Below are 19653 nucleotides of genomic sequence, written 5' to 3'. Positions count from 1 at the left end.
TTATTGCCATGTAAACCCAGGTAGCGGCTCAGTGAAAAAGAGTCCTAGAAAAAAATCCTGGGTCAATTGACCTGGCAATTCTTCCTGGGACTTGAAAGAAAAAGAAAAATGACGACAGAAATGTCCCTTGGTTGGCGCACTAACAAAAAATGTAATAAAATGTAACTTTTATTAAACAATATTAAAATTGTATATATAATAATCTCTCCAGTGAAATATAAAAAATGAAAAACGTCTCAGTGTGTTAATTATTGAAATGAATAATGTTATTGGTACACCTGCGCGTGTAATGGCGACACAAAAATGGATATTAATAAATAGAAAATCTCTCACAAATAAGTCATAGAATATATGCAAATCCAAAAATAGCAAATCAAAAAATGCATTTAATTGGGACCAATTATATGTGGCATGCTATAACATCCCTAAAAGTGGGATAATATTCTGCAATGTCCACTGCATGTCAGAATTGCCATGATATGCATGTGAGAAGTGGCCGCAATATACTCATATACCTAGATTGCCACCTGTAACTGAAATGCACATGGAATCTAATACATTTAAACAAGGGTTGACTTAACTGCTGCAAAGCCAACAAATAACTTATAACATCTAAGGGGCTGGAATTATATTCCGTAGAGACTAATATACTTGTTATCAGTCAATTGGCTCAATTAATATAGATTTCATATCACAAATGTCATGTAGGAATAGGAGATTGATATCTTATATTATCACCTTATCCCCTCATGTTATTCTACCATGTTTTTGGACATCATTGGCTATTCATTAGGCTGCAGGTAAACATTCACATGTGCTGTCTGCAGTGTATTCAGCAAATCTCTGGAAAGAAAGCCAAATCTTCAGATATACAATGTTGCAGTGTCACAGTGTCTTGTTATAATGTTAGCAGCACATGTAGCCATTTAAATCATAAGGGTATTAGCATTAGCTTTGACAATAAGAAAACCCATGCCCAAATTAGGGAGTATCTGGGAAAGAAGCCAAATTTGAACAGCACACATGGTGTGTATAAATGATTCTAAGCTTGCTGCTGTTCATGCAGCTATAAATAAATAGGATCTAACATGAATAGCTGGTAACTTAGTGAGTCTAGAAACAGCTCTAATCAGTCACATGGTATACACTATCTGAGCCTTACACTAGCTCACTAATAATGGTTGAATTCAGCAGTATAAGTTATATGAGTATTAGGTTTGACTTAATTGATATAATATATATGAGCATTACATCAGCTCAATAGAGATAAGTATCTCATATACACAGCGCATATATCAGGTGAGTACTGAGTGAAGTATCTTCTTTTTACATCACATCACTACAGACGTTTGAGCAGTAACATATCTGCTCATGCAGCAGTAAAATCCCTGCTGCTGCCAACATACGTTTCACAAATGAGAGTTTTTTCAAGGCAACCAGAGCATGTTCTGTAATTAATCTTTATTAGGAGAGGCAGCCTATCATAGCATCCCTCTGTGATCACATGTTATTCTGAGACTATGATAAATGCAAGGGCACACAAGCCAATCATATCTTGCATAATAGGTCACATGTATTTAAACAGCCAATTAAATCATTTATAGTCCAAAAGTAAAGAAATACAGAGATAGATACAATAAGAGAGAGAAAGAAGAGAGATGAAAATCATGGAACTGGAACCAGTATAAGATGAGAGATGCAATCTCCGTCATGGATTATAAAAACACATTTAAATATTGTAATTGTTACATATAATACAAATGCATAGATGATAAATTCATATACCTATATATTATATAAGAAACTAAGGTAAGTAATATAAAAAGTGTGTATATATGCAAATTGCATAGAGCATCCTTCCTATGTGTACACTATATATGAAAAATTAAAATAAAAATATATGAAAATATATAAATAAAGTAAGATATATTTAATAAAAAATATATAAAAAAGTGCTAATGCCAAATCCTACTAGTATATATGTAATCCATGTGTATATTATTACAACACTGAAAAATAATAAATACATATAATAAAGAGAGGGCAAAGAAACACTTATTTTATTTAGTGATATGTGAGCCAATAAGAAAAGTGTGTGCAAAATATAATAATAAAAAAGAAAAATGTGATAAAGAGCAAAAGTGCCGACAATGTGAAATGAAGATGAAGATGAAAAATCCTCAAATAAATCGTGCCAAAATAAAACACATGTGAGAAATATGTATGTAAGAAAATAAATATGTATACATAATATATATGGTGAAAGTGCATAAATGTGTTAAAAATCATAGATATATGTGAATACTATGAAATGCATTTCAGTGAAAATATTAAGTGAAAAAGAAAAAGAATGTGTATCCTTGTCCTATAATATAAATTTCCCGAAATAATTAATAACCAAAAATTATTTATATAGCTATGTGATAATTAGAGAAATGGTAAATAACTATTCCATTTATTTAAACCATTGGGATGCATGCTTTTGTTTAAAAAAATCATTTTTGTCTCATATTTTAACAGTTCATTGTCCAAATCTCCTCCTCTTCTTCCCAATTGAATCTGTTTCATACCAAATGCTCGTAAGCCTTTCGGACTTCCTTCATGAAACTTCAAAAAATGATAGGCTACAGGAGATAATGTCTTGAACTTAAGTTTGTCACTGCTGGCATTTTTAATGCTATTAACATGTTCAAGAAGTCTAATTTTAAATAGTCTTATGGTCTTGCCAATATATTTCTTGCCACATGGGCATATTAGTTGGTATACTAACCCGGAGCAATTGCAATCGATGTAATTATCAATTTTCCACTTGTGTCCAAAATAATCAAAAAATTGCTTGTAGGTGCCATATATGAAGTGAGGAACTAGTGAGATTTATAGGTACCTTAAATAAAAAATGGCAAGAAATTAATACCATCTTACAACAACATTGGCCTATCCTTCATACTGATCATGATTTGGCAAAAATACTCCCCAGTCGAGCACCGATGAGTTGGAGAAGGTCAAGCAACTTACAAGACCTTTTAGTACATAGCCACTTGTCTTCCCCTAAAAAATCTGGTTTTCAAACTCAGGGTTCCTTTAGTTGTAAGCAGTGTAAAGCTTGCCAGTAAGGTTCAGATAGTGTATACCATGTGACTGATTAGAGCTGTTTCTAGACTCACTAAGTTACCAGCTATTCATGTTAGATCCTATTTATTTATAGCTGCATGAACAGCAGCAAGCTTAGAATCATTTATACACACCATGTGTGCTGTTCAAATTTGGCTTCTTTCCCAGATACTCCCTAATTTGGGCATGGGTTTTCTTATTGTCAAAGCTAATGCAAATACCCTTATGATTTAAATGGCTACATGTGCTGCTAACATTATAACAAGACACTGTGACACTGCAACATTGTATATCTGAAGATTTGGCTTTCTTTCCAGAGATTTGCTGAATACACTGCAGACAGCACATGTGAATGTTTACCTGCAGCCTAATGAATAGCCAATAATGTCCAAAAACATGGTAGAATAACATGAGGGGATAAGGTGATAATATAAGATATCAATCTCCTATTCCTACATGACATTTGTGATATGAAATCTATATTAATTGAGCCAATTGACTGATTACAAGTATATTAGTCAGTCTTTATGGAAAATAATTCCAGCCCCTTAGATGTTATAAGTTATTTGTTGGCTTTGCAGCAGTTAAGTCAACCCTTGTTTAAATTAGGGGTGTGCACCGGCCACTTTTCGTGTTTTGTGTTTTGGTTTTGGATCTGGATCTTTCTTTCTTGTTTTGGATCTGGATTGGTTTTCCCAAAACCACCCTTCCGTGTTTTGGGTTCTGGGTTTTGTGTTTTGGATCTGTATTTTTTTGAAAAAAAGCATAAAAACAGCTAAAATCACAGAATTTGTAGGTTTTTCTGCTCCTATGCAATTATTAACCTCAATAACCTTAATTTCCACTCATTTCCAGTCTATTCTGAACATCTCACACCTCACAATAGTGTTTTTATGTCCAAAAGGTTGCACCGAGGTAGCTGGATGACTATGCTAAGCGACACGAGTGGGCGACACAAACACGTGACCCATCTAGGTGTGATACTGCAATGGCAGACAGGATGGCAGTTTGAAAAACTAGGCCCCAAAATGTACATAATGCAAAGAAAAAAAAGAGGTGCAAGATGGAATTGTCCTTGGGCCCTCCCACCCACCCTTATGTTGTATAAACAGGACATGCACACTTTAACAAACCAATCATTTCAGCGCCAGGGTCTGCCACACAACTGTGGCTGAAATGATTGGTTCGTTTGGGCACCCACAAAACAAGCTGGCAATTAATCTGTCCCTGCACAAACTGGCTCTACGGAGGCAAGATGTCATCCTCATCCTCCTCATCCACCGATTCCTCACCCTCTTCAGTGTTGTGTACATCCTCATCCTCACAGAGTATTAACTCGTCCCCAATGGAATCCACCACCACAGGTCCCTCTGTACGTTCTGGAGGCTAGTCTCCCTGGAAGAGCTGATAATTCATTTTGATGAACATCATCTTCTCCACATTCTGTGGAAGCAACCTCCTACGCCTTTCGCTGACAAGGTTCCCGGCTGCACTAAACACTCTTTCAGAGTACACACTGGAAGGGGGGCAACTCAGGTAAAATAGAGCCAGTTTGTACAGGGGCCTCCAAATTGCCTCTTTTTCCTGCCAGTACAGGTATGGACTGTCTGACATGCCTACTTGGATGCTGTCACCGATGTAATCCTCCACCATTCTGTCAATGGTGACAGTATCATATGCAGTGACAGTAGACATGTCAGAAATTGTTGCCAGGTCCTTCAGTCTGGACCAGATGTCCAAACTTGGTCCTGCCTGCCCTGCATCACCGCCAGCGGGTTGCTTAGAATACCTAAGTTTTTTCCTGGCAGCCCCAGTTGCAGGAGAAAATGAAGAAGGAGCTGTTGACGTGTCACGTTCTGCTTCAGCTGACAGTGTTTTCACCAGCAGGTCTTTGCACCTCTACAGGCTTGTGTCGGCCGGAAAGAGAGACACCACATAGGCTTTAAACCTAGGATCGAGCACGGTGGCCAAAATGTAGTGGTCTGATTTCAACAGATTGACCACCCTGGAATCCTGGCAAAGCGAATGAAGGGCTTCATCCACAAGTCCCACATGCCGAGCGGAATCGCTCCATCTTAGCTCCTCCTTCACTTTCTCCAGCTGCTTCTGCAAAAGCCTGATGAGGGGAATGACCTGACTCAAGCTGGCAGTGTCTGAACTGACTTCACGTGTGGCAAGTTCGAAGGGCTGGAGAACCTTGCACAACACGGAAATCATTCTCCACTGCGCTTGAGTCAGGTGAATACCCCCTCCTTTGCCTATGTTATAGGTGGATGTATAGGCTTGTATGGCCTTTTGCTGCTCCTCCATCCTCTGAAGCATATAGAGGGTTGAGTTCCACCGCATCACAACCTCTTGCTTCAGGTGATGGCGGGGCAGGTTCAAGAGTGTTTGCTGGCGCTCCAGTCTTCGGCACGCAGTCGCTGAATGGTGAAAGTGGCCTGAAATTTTTCGGGCCACCCAAAGCATCTCCTGCACGCCCCTGCCGCTTTTCAGAAAATTCTGCACAACCAAGTTTATTGTGTGAGCAAAACATGGGACGTGCTGGAATTAGCCCAGATGTAATGCCCGCACAATATTGGTGGCGTTGTCAGATATCACAAATCCCCAGGAGAGTCTAAGTGGGGTAAGCCACTGGGCGATGATTTCCCTCAGTTTCTCTAAGAGGTTGTCGGCGGTGTGCCTCTTACTGAAACCGGTGATACACAGCATAGCCTGCCTTGGAATGAACTGGCATTTCTGAGATGCTGCTACTGGTGACGCTGCTGCTGTTGCTGCTTAAGGTGATACATCTACCCAGTGGGCTGTCACAGTCATATAGTCCTTAGTCTGCCCTGTTCCACTTGTCCACATGTCCGTGGTTAAGTGGACATTGGGTACAATGGCATTTTTCAGGACACTGAGGACACTTTTTCTGACGTTTCTGTACAGTCTCGGTATCGCTTGCCTAGTGAAGTGGAATCTAGACGGGATTTGGAACCAGGGACACACTACCTCCATCAATTGTCTAAATCCCACTGCACTAATGGCGGATACCGGACGCACGTCCAACACCAACATAGCAGTCAAGGCCTCAGTTATACGTTTTGCTTCTGGATGACTGCTGTCGTACTTCATCCTCCTCGCTAAGGACTGTTGGAGGGTCAATTGTTTAGTAAAAGTACTGGTGTTCCTACTTCCTCTCTGGGATGATGAATGACTCCCAGCAGCAGCAACAGCAGCAGCAGCAGCAGCAGGAGGCGTAGCAATGCAGGATCCTCCGGAGGAATCCCGGATAGGAGAGTCAGTCATGCCAGTGACATGGCCTGCAGGACTACTTCTGATCCTGACTAAGGAGGAAATTGACGAGGAGGGAGTTTACAGTGTGGTTTGCAGGCACTTGGATACAACAGGACAACAGGATTTAGGTGTCCCTGGACTGCTTACTGTCTTAGCCAAAGTTTCTGAACTTGACAGTAACTTATTATGAACACGCTGCAGGTGCCGTATAAGGGAGGATGTTCCTAGGTGGTTAACATCCCTACCCCTACTTATTCCACCTTTACATATGGTACATATGGCAAGACAGTTGTTGTCCGGATTTGGATAGAAATATTGCCAGACCAAAGAGGTGGAATGTTTGGTCTTCTGCCCAGGCATGACCGTGATGGGCTTTTTCATCCCATGGACAACAACTGTCTCCCCCGGAGCCTGATTTAGACAAACCACATCACCATCAGAATCCTCCTCGCCAACTTCCTCCTCAGCGCCAGCTACACCAGTATCCTCATCCTGTTGTACTTCAACAGTGACATCTTCAATTTGCATATCAGCAAGTGGACTGTGGGTGCTCCTTTCAGCACTTGCAGGGGGTGTGCAAATGGTGGAAAGAGCCACCTCTTCCTGTCCAGTGCTGGGAAGGCCAGGCATCGCAACCACCACCACACTTGGACTCTCCTTGGGGATTTGTGATATCTTCTTAGAAAGCACAGTTCTTCGCTGTGCTTTTGCCAGCTTAACTCTTTTGATTTTTTTAGTGGGAGGAGGGCTTCCATCGTCATGTGAAGCTGAACCACTAGTCATGAACATACTAGGGATCGACCTTAGCCGTTCCTTTCCACTCCGTGTCGTAAATGGCATATTGGCAAGTTTACATTTCTCTTCAGATGATTTAAATGTTTTTTTCAAGGTCATTTTCCTGAACTTTGTCATTTGGGATTGTATGTGCCCTCTACTATGACATTGGGCATCGGCCTTGGCAGACGACGTTGATGGCATGTTATCGTCTATGTCATGACTAGTGGCAGCAGCTTCAGCACTAGGAGGAAGTGGTTCTTGATCTTTCTCTATTTTATTTTTATCGGAGAAAGTTTGGTCCTCCATTTATGTTATATCAATTTGATATATACGTTTGGCTAAACACAGAAAATATATATATTTTTTGGTTTGGACTGGAGTGTACTTTGGGGGTTACAGCACCCATTAATGGTCAAGCCAGCTGGCCCTTTACTTATGACACAGGCGCACGCTTGGCACTACTTTGTTGATGCACGTGCGGCTACTGCGCACACAATTCACAAACACAGAAAAAAAAAATTTTTTGGGTTTGGACTGGAGTGTACTTTGGGGATTACAGCACCCTTTAACAGTCAAGCCAGCCGGCCCTTTACTTATGACACAGGCGCACGCTTGGCACTACTTTGTTGATGCACGTGCGGCTACTGCGCACACAATTCTCAAACACAGAAAATATTTTTGTATTTGGTTTGGACTGGAGTGTACTTTGGGGGTTACAGCACCCTTTAACGGTCAAGCCAGCCGGCCCTTTACTTATGACACAGGCGCACGCTTGGCACTACTTTGTTGATGCACGTGCGGCTACTGCGCACACAATTCACAAACACAGAAAATATTTTGTTATTTGGTTTAGAGTGTACTTTGGGGGTTTCAGCACCCTTTAACGGTCAAGCCAGCCGGCCCTTTACTTATGACACAGGCGCACGCTTGGCACTACTTTGCTGATGCACGTGCGGCTACTGCGCACACAATTCACAAACACAGAAAAAATATTTTGTTATTTGGTTTGGAGTGTACTTTGGGGGTTACAGCACCCTTTAACGGTCAAGCCAGCTGGCACTTTACTTATGACACAGGCGCATGCTTGGCACTACTTTGTTGATGCACGTGCGGCTACTGCGCACACAATTCACAAACACAGAAAATATATATTTTTTTGGTTTGGACTGGAGTGTACTTTGGGGGTTACAGCACCCTTTAACTGTCAAGCCAGCCGGCCCTTTACTTATGACACAGGCGCACGCTTGGCATTACTTTGTTGATGCACGTGCGGCTACTGCGCACACAATTCACAAACACAGAAAATATTTTTTTTTGGGGTTTGGACTGGAGTGTACTTTGGGGGTTACAGCACCCTTTAACGGTCAAGCCAGCCGGCCCTTTACTTATGACACAGGCGCACGCTTGGCACTACTCTGTTGATGCACGTGCGGCTACTGCGCACACAATTCACAAACACAGAAAAAATATTATTTTTTTAGCAGTTGGGGGGAGCACCCCTGATGGACAGAGCACCCCCTGGACAACACTACAGCACCCCTTTAGGACTGGGACACTGCACAGGACTTTGGAGTGGACACAGCCCCTATGGAGAACTGACTGCACAACACAGTCCAGCCAGCCGCTATGGACTTTGAAGTAGTGGACACAGCCCCTATTAACAACAGCAGCACAGCACAACACAGCCAGCTCCTATGGACTTTGAAGTAGTGGACAACAGCAGCACAGCGCAGCACAGCACAGCACAACACTACTCTGCACTACACTACACTACACAGCCCAGCCATCCCTAACTCCCACCCTCCCTCTTCACTGTCCACAGCCGAGTGAGAAAATGGCGCCGACGCGGGTACCTTATATATGATCCAAAACCCGCGAGACCCGGAAGGTGGGATTATGACGTTTTGCTTCGATTTCAGATCTGAGTCAGGCGGGAAAAGTCGAGCCTGACTCGGATCGGCCTTGGATCAGAGGGGCTCGGGGGGGGCTCGGATTTCAGAAATCCAAACCCGCTCACCCCTAGTTTAAATGTATTAGATTCCATGTGCATTTCAGTTACAGGTGGCAATCTAGGTATATGAGTATATTGCGGCACTTCTCACATGCATATCATGGCAATTCTGACATGCAGTGGACATTGCAGAATATTATCCCACTTTTAGGGATGTTATAGCATGCCACATATAATTGGTCCCAATTAAATGCATTTTTTGATTTGCTATTTTTGGATTTGCATATATTCTATGACTTATTTGTGAGAGATTTTCTATTTATTAATATCCATTTTTGTGTCGCCATTACACGCGCAGGTGTACCAATAACATTATTCATTTCAATAATTAACACACTGAGACGTTTTTCATTTTTTATATTTCACTGGAGAGATTATTATATATACAATTTTAATATTGTTTAATAAAAGTTACATTTTATTACATTTTTTGTTAGTGCGCCAACCAAGGGACATTTCTGTCTTCTTTTTTATTTTTCTTACATGTTGTCCTTGGCAGCACGCCCCAGACGTCGCATAAATATTGAATTTATTACTCTTCATATTGGGGTTTCACACTTATTTCTAAATAAATATTTACTGGTGCAGAAGCTTTCCCCAGATTCCATTCCTTCTATTCTTCCTGGGACTTGAGCAGGGTTTTATGTAGGTAAAACCCTGCTAAGGCTCAGTGGACACGGGTTACCCATTTCCCGCATGGTGATTGGCTGATTCAGGAGGCTGTCTGTGTGATAGCTGTCATGGCTTGAAAATAAGGTATTACAGACTTTGCAAATCTGATAAATTCCGTAAGGAGATGGGAAATAAGTGTATTTAAGATTAATAAACAGTTTTAATACCATTTATAATACAATTACTGTATATTAGAGATTCAACTATAGGGCCTGATTCAGCTTAGCACGGAATTGCAAAGCTGCATGGAAGCAACTTTGCAATTCCATCCTTACAATTATGGTAATGCAGAAGGAGGCAACACATCTCCTGCATTCATTACCTATCTGAGCTGCGTTGTACAGCACAGCATCAGATAGTCTGCGAGAACTTCGGCTGACTAAGTGATCCATGGGGTCAAGCAAGCCACCCGCCACAGATGAGAGAAAGAGGCTAGGAAATCTTTGTCAGCTGACGAAGATCCTGGCCCTTCCCCCCAACAGCAGCAACACGCCTCCATTTTGGGAAACGGAGGTTGTCGCTGCCCCGTCCCTGCCAACAAATGGCAGCAGACTTTCAATCACTGACAGTCTGCGTGCGATCACACAGGACCCATACTGCACATATGCAGTATAAGTCCAGCACCTGCACAGATTCTTAACCATCGGGAATCTGCGTTCAGCACTGTATTAGTGCAAACTGCTGAATCAGGCCCGTAATTACTTTTCTATTTAATTTGTTTGATCCTACACTGGCCACTCTCCTCCCTATTCTTCCATCTTATATTTGCTTATGTAAGTGTCTCCCCTAATATATTAGTTACTATTTGCTGACAGCATAGTTGTCAAGAGATATTGTACCTGCTTCAGAGGTGCATTAATTTGCCACTGCGGCTGCCTCTTTTTGTGGAGCCACAGTGGCGAAAACATACAAATGCTAGTTTCAGCATTGTGTGATAGGTGGTGCCAGAATGTGCAAGCCCTGAGATGCCAAATTTCAGTGTCCACACATGCTGCAACATCGACAGTGGTTCTGAACAATCCACCATTGGGGCACCTTTGCGTGCACCATCAATACTTGCAAAACCAGCCTATGGCAAGTGCACTGTCTACTTCTGAACTTTGCCTAAACAAGGTCACTCTGGCTTGAGCTCTGTGACTGTGAATGCAGCTGCTTTCACTGATACCCCCATGACAATCCCAAAACATGCCCATGCAACATTTCAGGTAACCTACCAGTCACCACCCAGGAATGCCCATGATTTTACTTAGTCATCTCTGGTACCAGTGATCTCATGCGCAATAGCATTTTCAGAATACTTTATGCGTGCACAGTAGAAAATATATTTCTCTACTGCATGAGCATCTGAATCAGACCCAATGACTTCTATGCATGACATTATATCCAATGTTCTTTTAATATATCAAGTCATATTGTTTTATTGTATGCCAAGTTAATGATTATTCATCTTACAACTATGGATAACATTATATACATCCATCATAATAGTTATTGAACCTTTCCTTCTCACCAAACAAGTACAGAGGTTTTCAAACTGTGCCTTAACTTGGTTATTTTGAGTTCTAATTTAATTAACTTTCATTTTATAAATGATGAAAATAAAATGATTGCAGAGTTTGGATTTTGGCACAAAGTTCCAGATAAGAGGGGAAAACTATCCTAAAATGTGAAGGAAATGATTGCATTGTAAGTCACCTTTTAAGCCATCACTGTGAACATTTGGACACATTTGGATTAAAGCATCCTTGCAGAATGGACTAGAGGAAAAGGGTATTCAGACATTTTCAATCTTTTTTTCAATTCATCTCATGCTGTGGATGTCATTGTTGGCAATGATTATGCTGTAGTTGTCCTTTTGAACCTTGTTACCCATGTGAGGAAATCTTAGGCAAACATTTTGTAACATGTTACAAAAATTAGAGTCCTGAAATATAAGCACAAAGAAAGACAAACTGACACTTTTAATACATGTATTATATAAAGGAATAAATCAAGATATTAGCATTATTTATTGTACAAATACCCACACTGACAATGATAAAAGATGCCAATCAGACATACTGACATATTAAACCACAGAATACAGGGGCATATGTAATACTGTAGGTTGGAATCTGCAGCTGCTGTGGGAATTTCTGCAAGTCTTCCCATATTTTCAAAGGAGTAATCATTTTAAAGGCAAAACCAGCTTGATTTTGCCTTTCAAACTATTGCCAATTTAAAAATATGGGAAGACTCACAGGAGTTCCCTTAGCGGCTGCAGCTTACAACCTATTACATAAGCATCACAGTCTCTAAATAAGTACCAATGATGGATGCAGAGAGAGTTTTAGGAAACAAATGACCAGAAAACTTCAGATACACAAAGCCTCTTTGGTTTATAGTTTATCCTTTACACTCCTATATTTAAAAATTTATATTCACAGTCTCAATCAGACCATCTGGTTGTAGCAATCCAATTCTAGGGAGGGAATTTAATTAGCCGTGGTAATTTACTGTGGGCTCATTGAGCCCCCGTGGCTGTCCAATTACCCCTGAAGTGCAGCCACTGGCAACACTTATCAGGGGTTTGGTTTTTTTGGGGACCTCAGCATGCTCCGAAAATAAAATCCCCAATAATTAGCTTGTTGAATCCAGCAGCGAAAAAAAATAGCTTTGTGAACTTAGTACAGATTCTATGTGATTTCGCCTGAAAACAAATAATTTTTTGGGTGCAAAAATCAGGGGCTATTTGAATTCCCCCACTACAGCATGTATCTAATATGCCTCACATAGGCATGTTATATCTATCCTCTCCTCTCTCTGTTTTAAAGATGTCTCTGAACCAATAAGTTTCTGAAATTTGATATTTCAAGTCTCTTTGATAATTCTTTGTGCAGTGATGTGGTATAATATGGTCTAGATGTTTCTTTAAGGTGCTCCTACAATGCCCCAGAAGTCTATCTCTTAGCCTCATTATGGTCCGGGCTATATATTGTATTCATCACATACATTGAAGCATACAGATGGTATAAACATCTTCATACACCTAGCATCTATACGCCATACGGCATGAGATGCCTGGCACAACTGAACCATTTCTAGAGGAGTAGCTTAGTATCTTTATCTTTACATTTTGCTTCTTATTCACATCACAGATGCAACAAAACACTACTCACAGTCACTAGGGTATTTGGAGCCCGGGGCAAATTTGAAAATGGAGGGCCCCCCCACCACTATGTGTGTGTGCCGCAGGCATGACGAAAAATCGGCGTGGTCGCAAGGGGCGTGGCCACTGAAAAATGGGGCATGTCAACATGACAAACACCCCTTTCTTGTCACTGGGAAAATTTTTCCGTTTGCAACTTATTGCAGTGCCCCTTATACAGTCCCCCCTATGCAGTGCCCCTAGTAGTGGTCCACCTTATATAGTACCCCAGTATACAATGCCCCTAGTAATGGTCCCTCTTATGCAGGCCCCCAGTAGTGCCCCTTATACAGTACCCCCAGTAGTGGTCCCACTTATGCAGCCCCTGATTAGTTCACCTTATACAGGCCTCCAGTAGTGATCCCCCATATGCAGTGCACCTTACACAGTTCCCCCTGTAGTAGTCCACGTTATGCAGCCTGCCAGAAAAAATTCTGCACCACCAAATTTATTGTGTGAGCAAAACATGGGACGTGCTGAAATTTACCTAGATGTAATTCCCCCACAATATTGGTGGCATTGTCAGATATCACAAATACCCAGGAGAGTCTAAGTGGGGTAAGCCATTGGGCGATGATTTCCATCAGTTTCTCTAAGAGGTTGTCGGCAGTGTGCCTCTTAGAGAAACCAGTGATACACACTGTGGCCTGCTTTGGAATGAGCTGGCATTTCTGAGATGCTGCTACTGGTGACGCTGCTGTTTGTCCTTATTCTGCCCTGTTCCACTTGTCCACATGTCAGTGGTTAAGTGGACATTGGGTACAACCGCATTTTCTCGGACACTGAGGACACTTTTTCTGATGTCTCTGTAAATTCTCGGTATCGCCTGCCTAGTGAGGTGGAATCTATTGTAGACAGGATTTGGTAGCAGGGACACACTACCTCCATCAATTGTCCAAATTCCACTGCACTAATGGTGGATACTGGATGCACGTCTAACAGCAACATAGCTATCAAGGCCTCAGTTATCCGCTTTGCAACAGGATGACTGCTGTCGTACTTCATCCTCCTCACAAAGGACTGTTAGACTGTTAAATGCTTAGTAAAAGAAGTAGTGGTGTTCCAACTTCCTCTCTGGAATGATGAACGACTCCCAGCAGCAACACCAGCAGCGGCAGCAGTAGTCGTATCAGTGCAGAACCCTTCTGAGGCATCCCGGATAGGAGAGGAGTCACTCATGCCAGTGACATGGCCTGCAGGACTACTTCCAATCGTGACTGAGCAGAAAATTGATGAGGAGGGAGTTGCTGGTGTGGTTTGAAGGCACTTGGATACAACAGGACAAAGGGATTTAGGTTGTCCCTGGACTGCTTACAGTCTTAGCCACAGTTTCTGAACTTGACAGTAACTTTTTATGAATGCACTGCAGGTGATGTATAAGGGAGGATGTTCCTAGGTGGTTAACATCCTTTCCCCTACTTGTTACACCTTTACATAAGCTTTGTATGGCAAGACATTTGTTGTCCTATTTTGGATAGAAGTATTCTGCCCAGGCATGATGATGGGCTTTTTCATCCCACAGACAACAACTGTCTCCCCCGGTGCCTGATTTAAACAAACCACATCACTATCAGAATCCTCCTCATCAACTACCTCCTCAGCGTCAGCTACACTAATATCCTCATCCTGTTGTACTTCAACAGTGACATCTTCAATTTGAATATCAGCAACTGGACTGTGGGTGCTCCTTCCAGCACTTGCAGAGTGTGTGCAAATGGTGTAAGGAACCACCTCTTCCCATCCAGTGTTGTGAAAGTCAGGTATTGCAACCACTACCATACTTGGACTCCTCCTTGGGGATTTGTGTTTGTGATGTCTTCTTAGAATGCACAGTTTTTTGCTGTGCTTTTGCCAGCTTAACTCTTTTCATTTTTCTAGTGGGAGGAGGAAGGCTTCTATAGTCATGTGAAGCTGAACCACTAGTCAAGAACATAGGGAAGGACCTTAGCCATTCCTTGCCACCCCGTGTCGTAAATGGCATATTGGCAAGTTTATGTTTCTACTCAGACAATTTAAATTTATTTTTTTGGGATCAATTTACTGAACTTTTTGGATTTTACATGCCCTCTACTATGACATTGGGCATTGGCCTTGGCAGACGATATTGATGGCATTTCATCATTTATGTCATGACTAGTGGCAGCAGCTTCAGCACTAGGAGGAAGTGGTTCTTGATCTTTCCCTATTTTAGCCTCCAAATTTTTGTCCTCCATTATTTTTATGGAGTGCAGTATTTTTATGGAGTGAATAACCCCTGTAAAAATTATTTGGATGAAGGACAGCTTACAGCACACAGGGCAGCCCCTGTAAAAATTATTTGGATGAAGGGCAGCGTACCCTTACACCACACAGGGCAGCCCCTGTAAAAATTATTTGGATGAAGGGCAGCATACCCTTACATCACACAGGGCAGCCCCTGTAAAAATAATTTGGACTAAATATACAGCACAGGACAGCACCACTGGACTGGACTGATACAGTAGAGCAGGTCACCACCAGACTGATACAGCAGCACAGCACCATTGGACGGGACTGATACAGCAGAGCAGTAAACCCGAGACTGATACAGCAGCACAGCACCACTGGACTGGACTGATACAGCAGAGCAGGTCACTCCCAGACTGATACAGCAGCACAGCACCACTGGACTGGACTGATACAGCAAAGCAGTAACCCCCAGACTGATACAGCAGCACAGCACAACTGCACTGGACTGATACAGCAGAGAAGGTTGATACAGCTGAGCCACTTTCCCACAGAGATTACACTACATGTCCTCTCACTACACTCTCCAGGACTGGAGTGAAGATGGCTGGGCGGGAGGCGCGAAATGTGCAAAGTACTGGTCTTGCGAGAATCTGACACCATGATGATGATGTTTTGCCTCGTTCTGGGAACTGAGTCTGGCGGGAAAACCCGAGCCGGACTCAGTTCCCGGCTCGGATCAGGGGGACTTGGGAGTGTTTGGATTTAAAAAATCCGAACCCTCTCATCCCTAATCCTAACCCTAACTGACCCCCTCCCCCCCGCAGCCTTACCCTAATCCTCCCCATTAGTGCCTAAACCTATCATTCCCCCTTGGTGGCTAAACCTAACTCCCCCCCTCAGCCTAACCCTAGCACCCGTGGTGATGCGTAAACCTAACCCTCTCCCTCCACAGTGTAAACCTAACACTATACTTACAATCAGGATGTTGGCTGTCGGGATTCTTGCATTTGCATCTCAAGTGGTATTGGGATTCCAGTGCCGGTATTCTGTTCATGGGTTGGGATTTCCAGCGCTGGGATTTTGACCGAGGCATCCCGAATGCCTGCATCTTAATTACATCCCATGCAGGAACAGTTATAAAAAGATGGATGTCTTGTTCTCCTATCAATCATACAGTACAAGGTATAAAAGAAAGTGTACTCCACTCACATTTGGAAATGATGAATTACGTCCATAAAGTTATATATTCTAAAAATCATATCTCCTTATTCCCAGTATGTCAAACAACCATTAATATACAGCATGGATATACCCCATTCACTATTGTGCACTCTGTATCCTTACATTAAAGTTTCTTTAAATTAGATGTATCAGATGGGAGGCATCTAACAATGGGCGTGCCCCACTAACTTGACTACCATAATAATGCAGACTAAAATAATTGTAATAATAAATAGTATGTGAAATTGATTGTTTGCCTTTTATTTGTCAACAGATGACACTGCCAAGGAATTATTAGAAATATTTCAAAGGGAGCTTCAGACACTTCAGGCAAGACATAATAAATATAATAATAGTAAGACTCTATTATTTATCTTCTACTTAATCTCTCTGAGATGCCTATCATCATACCTAAAGTAATGTTTTTACCCCCCTTTTATTTTTATGTTTCACAGCTGTTCATCTAACCTGTAATGAAGGAGATAACACTGATATCTCCTTGTTACAGTTCTGGTGTGTTAATTTCCACACTCCTCATACATTAGCATGGGGATGTAGAAATTATACTATTCATCAAATTCCAAAAACCATGCATTTATGGAATTTGATGGTGTTACTGTACACCATACTCATATGGTGTTTCTGTACACCATACTCATATGGTGTACAGCCCTCTATAGTGTTCCCAATCTGATGCCTACATGGCAGCTTGTGTAGGAAATGACATAATTACCTGCTTTCAGTGTGAGCAGGTCCTCCTCTGTCACTCCCTCCTGCATGTGCCTCCATCGGCTCCCTCCTCCGGTCCCTACGGCTCCTTCTACAGTGGCTCCCTCCTCCACTCCCTCCGGCTTCCTCTTAATCAGCTTCCTTCTCCAGTCCCTCTGGCTCCCTCTTCAGCTGCTACCTCCTCCGGTCCCTCTGACTCCCTCCTCCAGGTCCCTCCATCTATAGCTGCACTTGTGTGTTCTCCCCGCTGCTGCTGACAGGAAGCAAGCTTAATAGTTAACTGTTTATTTACTATACACAGTTTATTGAAGAAGAACTTATAAGTGCCACCATTAGACATAGGGGAGATGCTTCCCGTCAGCAGCAGCATGCAGCAGCAGGGAGAACATACATATTAAAAAAAAATATATATATATATTTTATTCAATTACCGCAGCTGTAATCAGTGCTGCATATGCGCCGTTTCTGTGAACAGAAGCGGAGCATGCTCAGAACTGATTAAAGCTGCGGTAAGGTAGAAGCAGACAGTAAGTATCTCTTTTCCTCAAAGCTGTCATTGCAAAAATTACAGCTTTTCAGAAAAGATACTTATGGAGCGGAGAAATTATGAATTCCTCCAGTAATTAGGTAGAACTCCATGCGGGTTCGAAACTCTATTATCTCCATATATTTTTGTTTAGTAATTATGAATAGATCCCTGAGTAATAAATCTAGTCAACATTAATTTTGTAAATTAGTGAGATGCACATTTTTTAATCTAAATAATAATACATTAACAAAAATTTTAAAACAAGTACATGGCAGGTTTGTATATATTTAGCTATCCCATATTGTACTCTATGGTGGTCAACACTAAAATGATTATGAGGCATTAAAAAGAAATTGGGCAAGCTAGAAGTGTTAACATTGTCTTGCTTGTTTACTGAATTCACTGGCAAATTGAATAGCAAATCCCAGTTAAAAAATTACCAGTGTTTTCTATATCTGTTGCCTCTACTTATCAACTAATACGTCTTTTCTCATTTTTACTTTATTTTCAACTTTTTCAGTTCTGCTTTTCCAAGGAGTTGAGCGATCTGGTAATAAATTTTATTTAGCCAAAATCTTAGAAGACAATTTTGAAAATTCTCAGAAAATATGCAAAGAATTTGGTGGCAATCTGGCAATCCCAAAAAATTCAGCAGAAAACAGTGCAGTGCAAAAAATACTTATTGCCATGGGGGAGTCAAGTAAAGCTTTTCTAGGTATATCAGATCTTCAAGAAGAAGGGATATTCATAGACGTGTCTGGAGCAAGGATCACATTTACCAACTGGAACACGGGAGAGCCAAACAGCTACCAAGGCCAGGAAGACTGTGTGGAAATTCTTGACACCGGGAAATGGAATGACATTCCATGTAATGTGCAAAAGAAAATAATTTGTGAATTCTGATAGAGCTATTTAAATACAACTGTAAAATAAAATTGTACCCATGACTTTATATTATTTTTGAATTTGCCTTTTATATATATGTTCAGCTATTATAGAAAAAGTTTTCAACTAGAAAAGGATTGATAGATCATTTTAAATAAAAAATAGTAGCTTGCACACATAAGGCCCAACAAAACATTTCTAGCCTTGATGCTAGGGTACTCGTCAATACAGATTCTTTATATACTGTACAAAGATGTACCCACAACTTATGTTTTAAATTTAAGTAAAAATACATAACAAAATACATCTGGCCTAGAGTGGACCTGTAACACAGTAAATACAGCCAGATGCCCTCTATGTCAGTTCACGATCAGTCTATAACCTGGCAAATACAACAAAGGCAATTACTGCGGGGAGTTTAGCTTCCCTTACCTGAGTTGCCTACATTACTGGTAGCCATTGCTCATTAAAAATATGGCTGCATAAAAAATAGACAATGGGCAATAACAAGATGCATGCCCTAGAAAACGGACAATGAACAATGTACTTTTTTTTTCCTGATATGGTATGCAGTGGTGGCGAACCCTTGCACTCCAGCTGCTGTGGGACTACATAGCCCAGCATGCCCTGCCACAGTTTTAGCATTCCCTAATAGCAAACCTCTGACAGTGCATGCTGGGATATGTAGTCCCACAGTAGCTGGAGTACCAAGATTGTCACCTCTGGTATAGGAGAAGAATTTATCTTTATGTATTTGAGGTGCAGCTTTGACACCGCTCTGGGGAGCAATTGTTTATCCCAGTTCTGTGACAGAGAGATCCCAAATTCCCCTGCCCCCCCTCCACCTGGAGCCCGCACTAAACAAAAAATAAATAAATCATCTTTGTGAGGATCCTTAACTATAAGGAAAGGGGCAAGCTACTCAATCTTTGCGGCACCCAAGGATCATTGTACTTTAATGGTAATCAAGTATTGAAATACTTTTGCCATGTAGTTATGTTTTTCTGAGATAGAACTTAAGGGTAAGAAGAAATTAAATATACA

General features: G+C 41.5%; 1 protein-coding gene across 1 annotated transcript in view; it reads left to right on the top strand.

Annotated features, from left to right (window-relative positions):
• The window catches only part of LOC148443259 (mannose-binding protein C-like), a 47668-nt gene extending 29041 nt beyond the window's left edge, over positions 1 to 18627 (top strand). Inside the window, exons 4-5 of the mRNA XM_088463083.1 lie at positions 16741 to 16821; positions 18245 to 18627. Of these exons, the coding sequence (XP_088319209.1) occupies positions 16741 to 16821; positions 18245 to 18627 (464 nt within the window). The remainder of the gene's footprint in view (positions 1 to 16740; positions 16822 to 18244) is intronic.
• Positions 18628 to 19653: the final 1026 nt, after the last annotated feature.

Source organism: Taudactylus pleione, unplaced genomic scaffold (assembly GCF_031769625.1).
Source record: "Taudactylus pleione unplaced genomic scaffold, aTauple2 ptg001314l, whole genome shotgun sequence".
NCBI lineage: Eukaryota > Metazoa > Chordata > Amphibia > Anura > Myobatrachidae > Taudactylus > Taudactylus pleione.
Note: the sequence above shows the minus strand (reverse complement) of the source record. Positions and strands in the feature narration are given on the sequence as shown.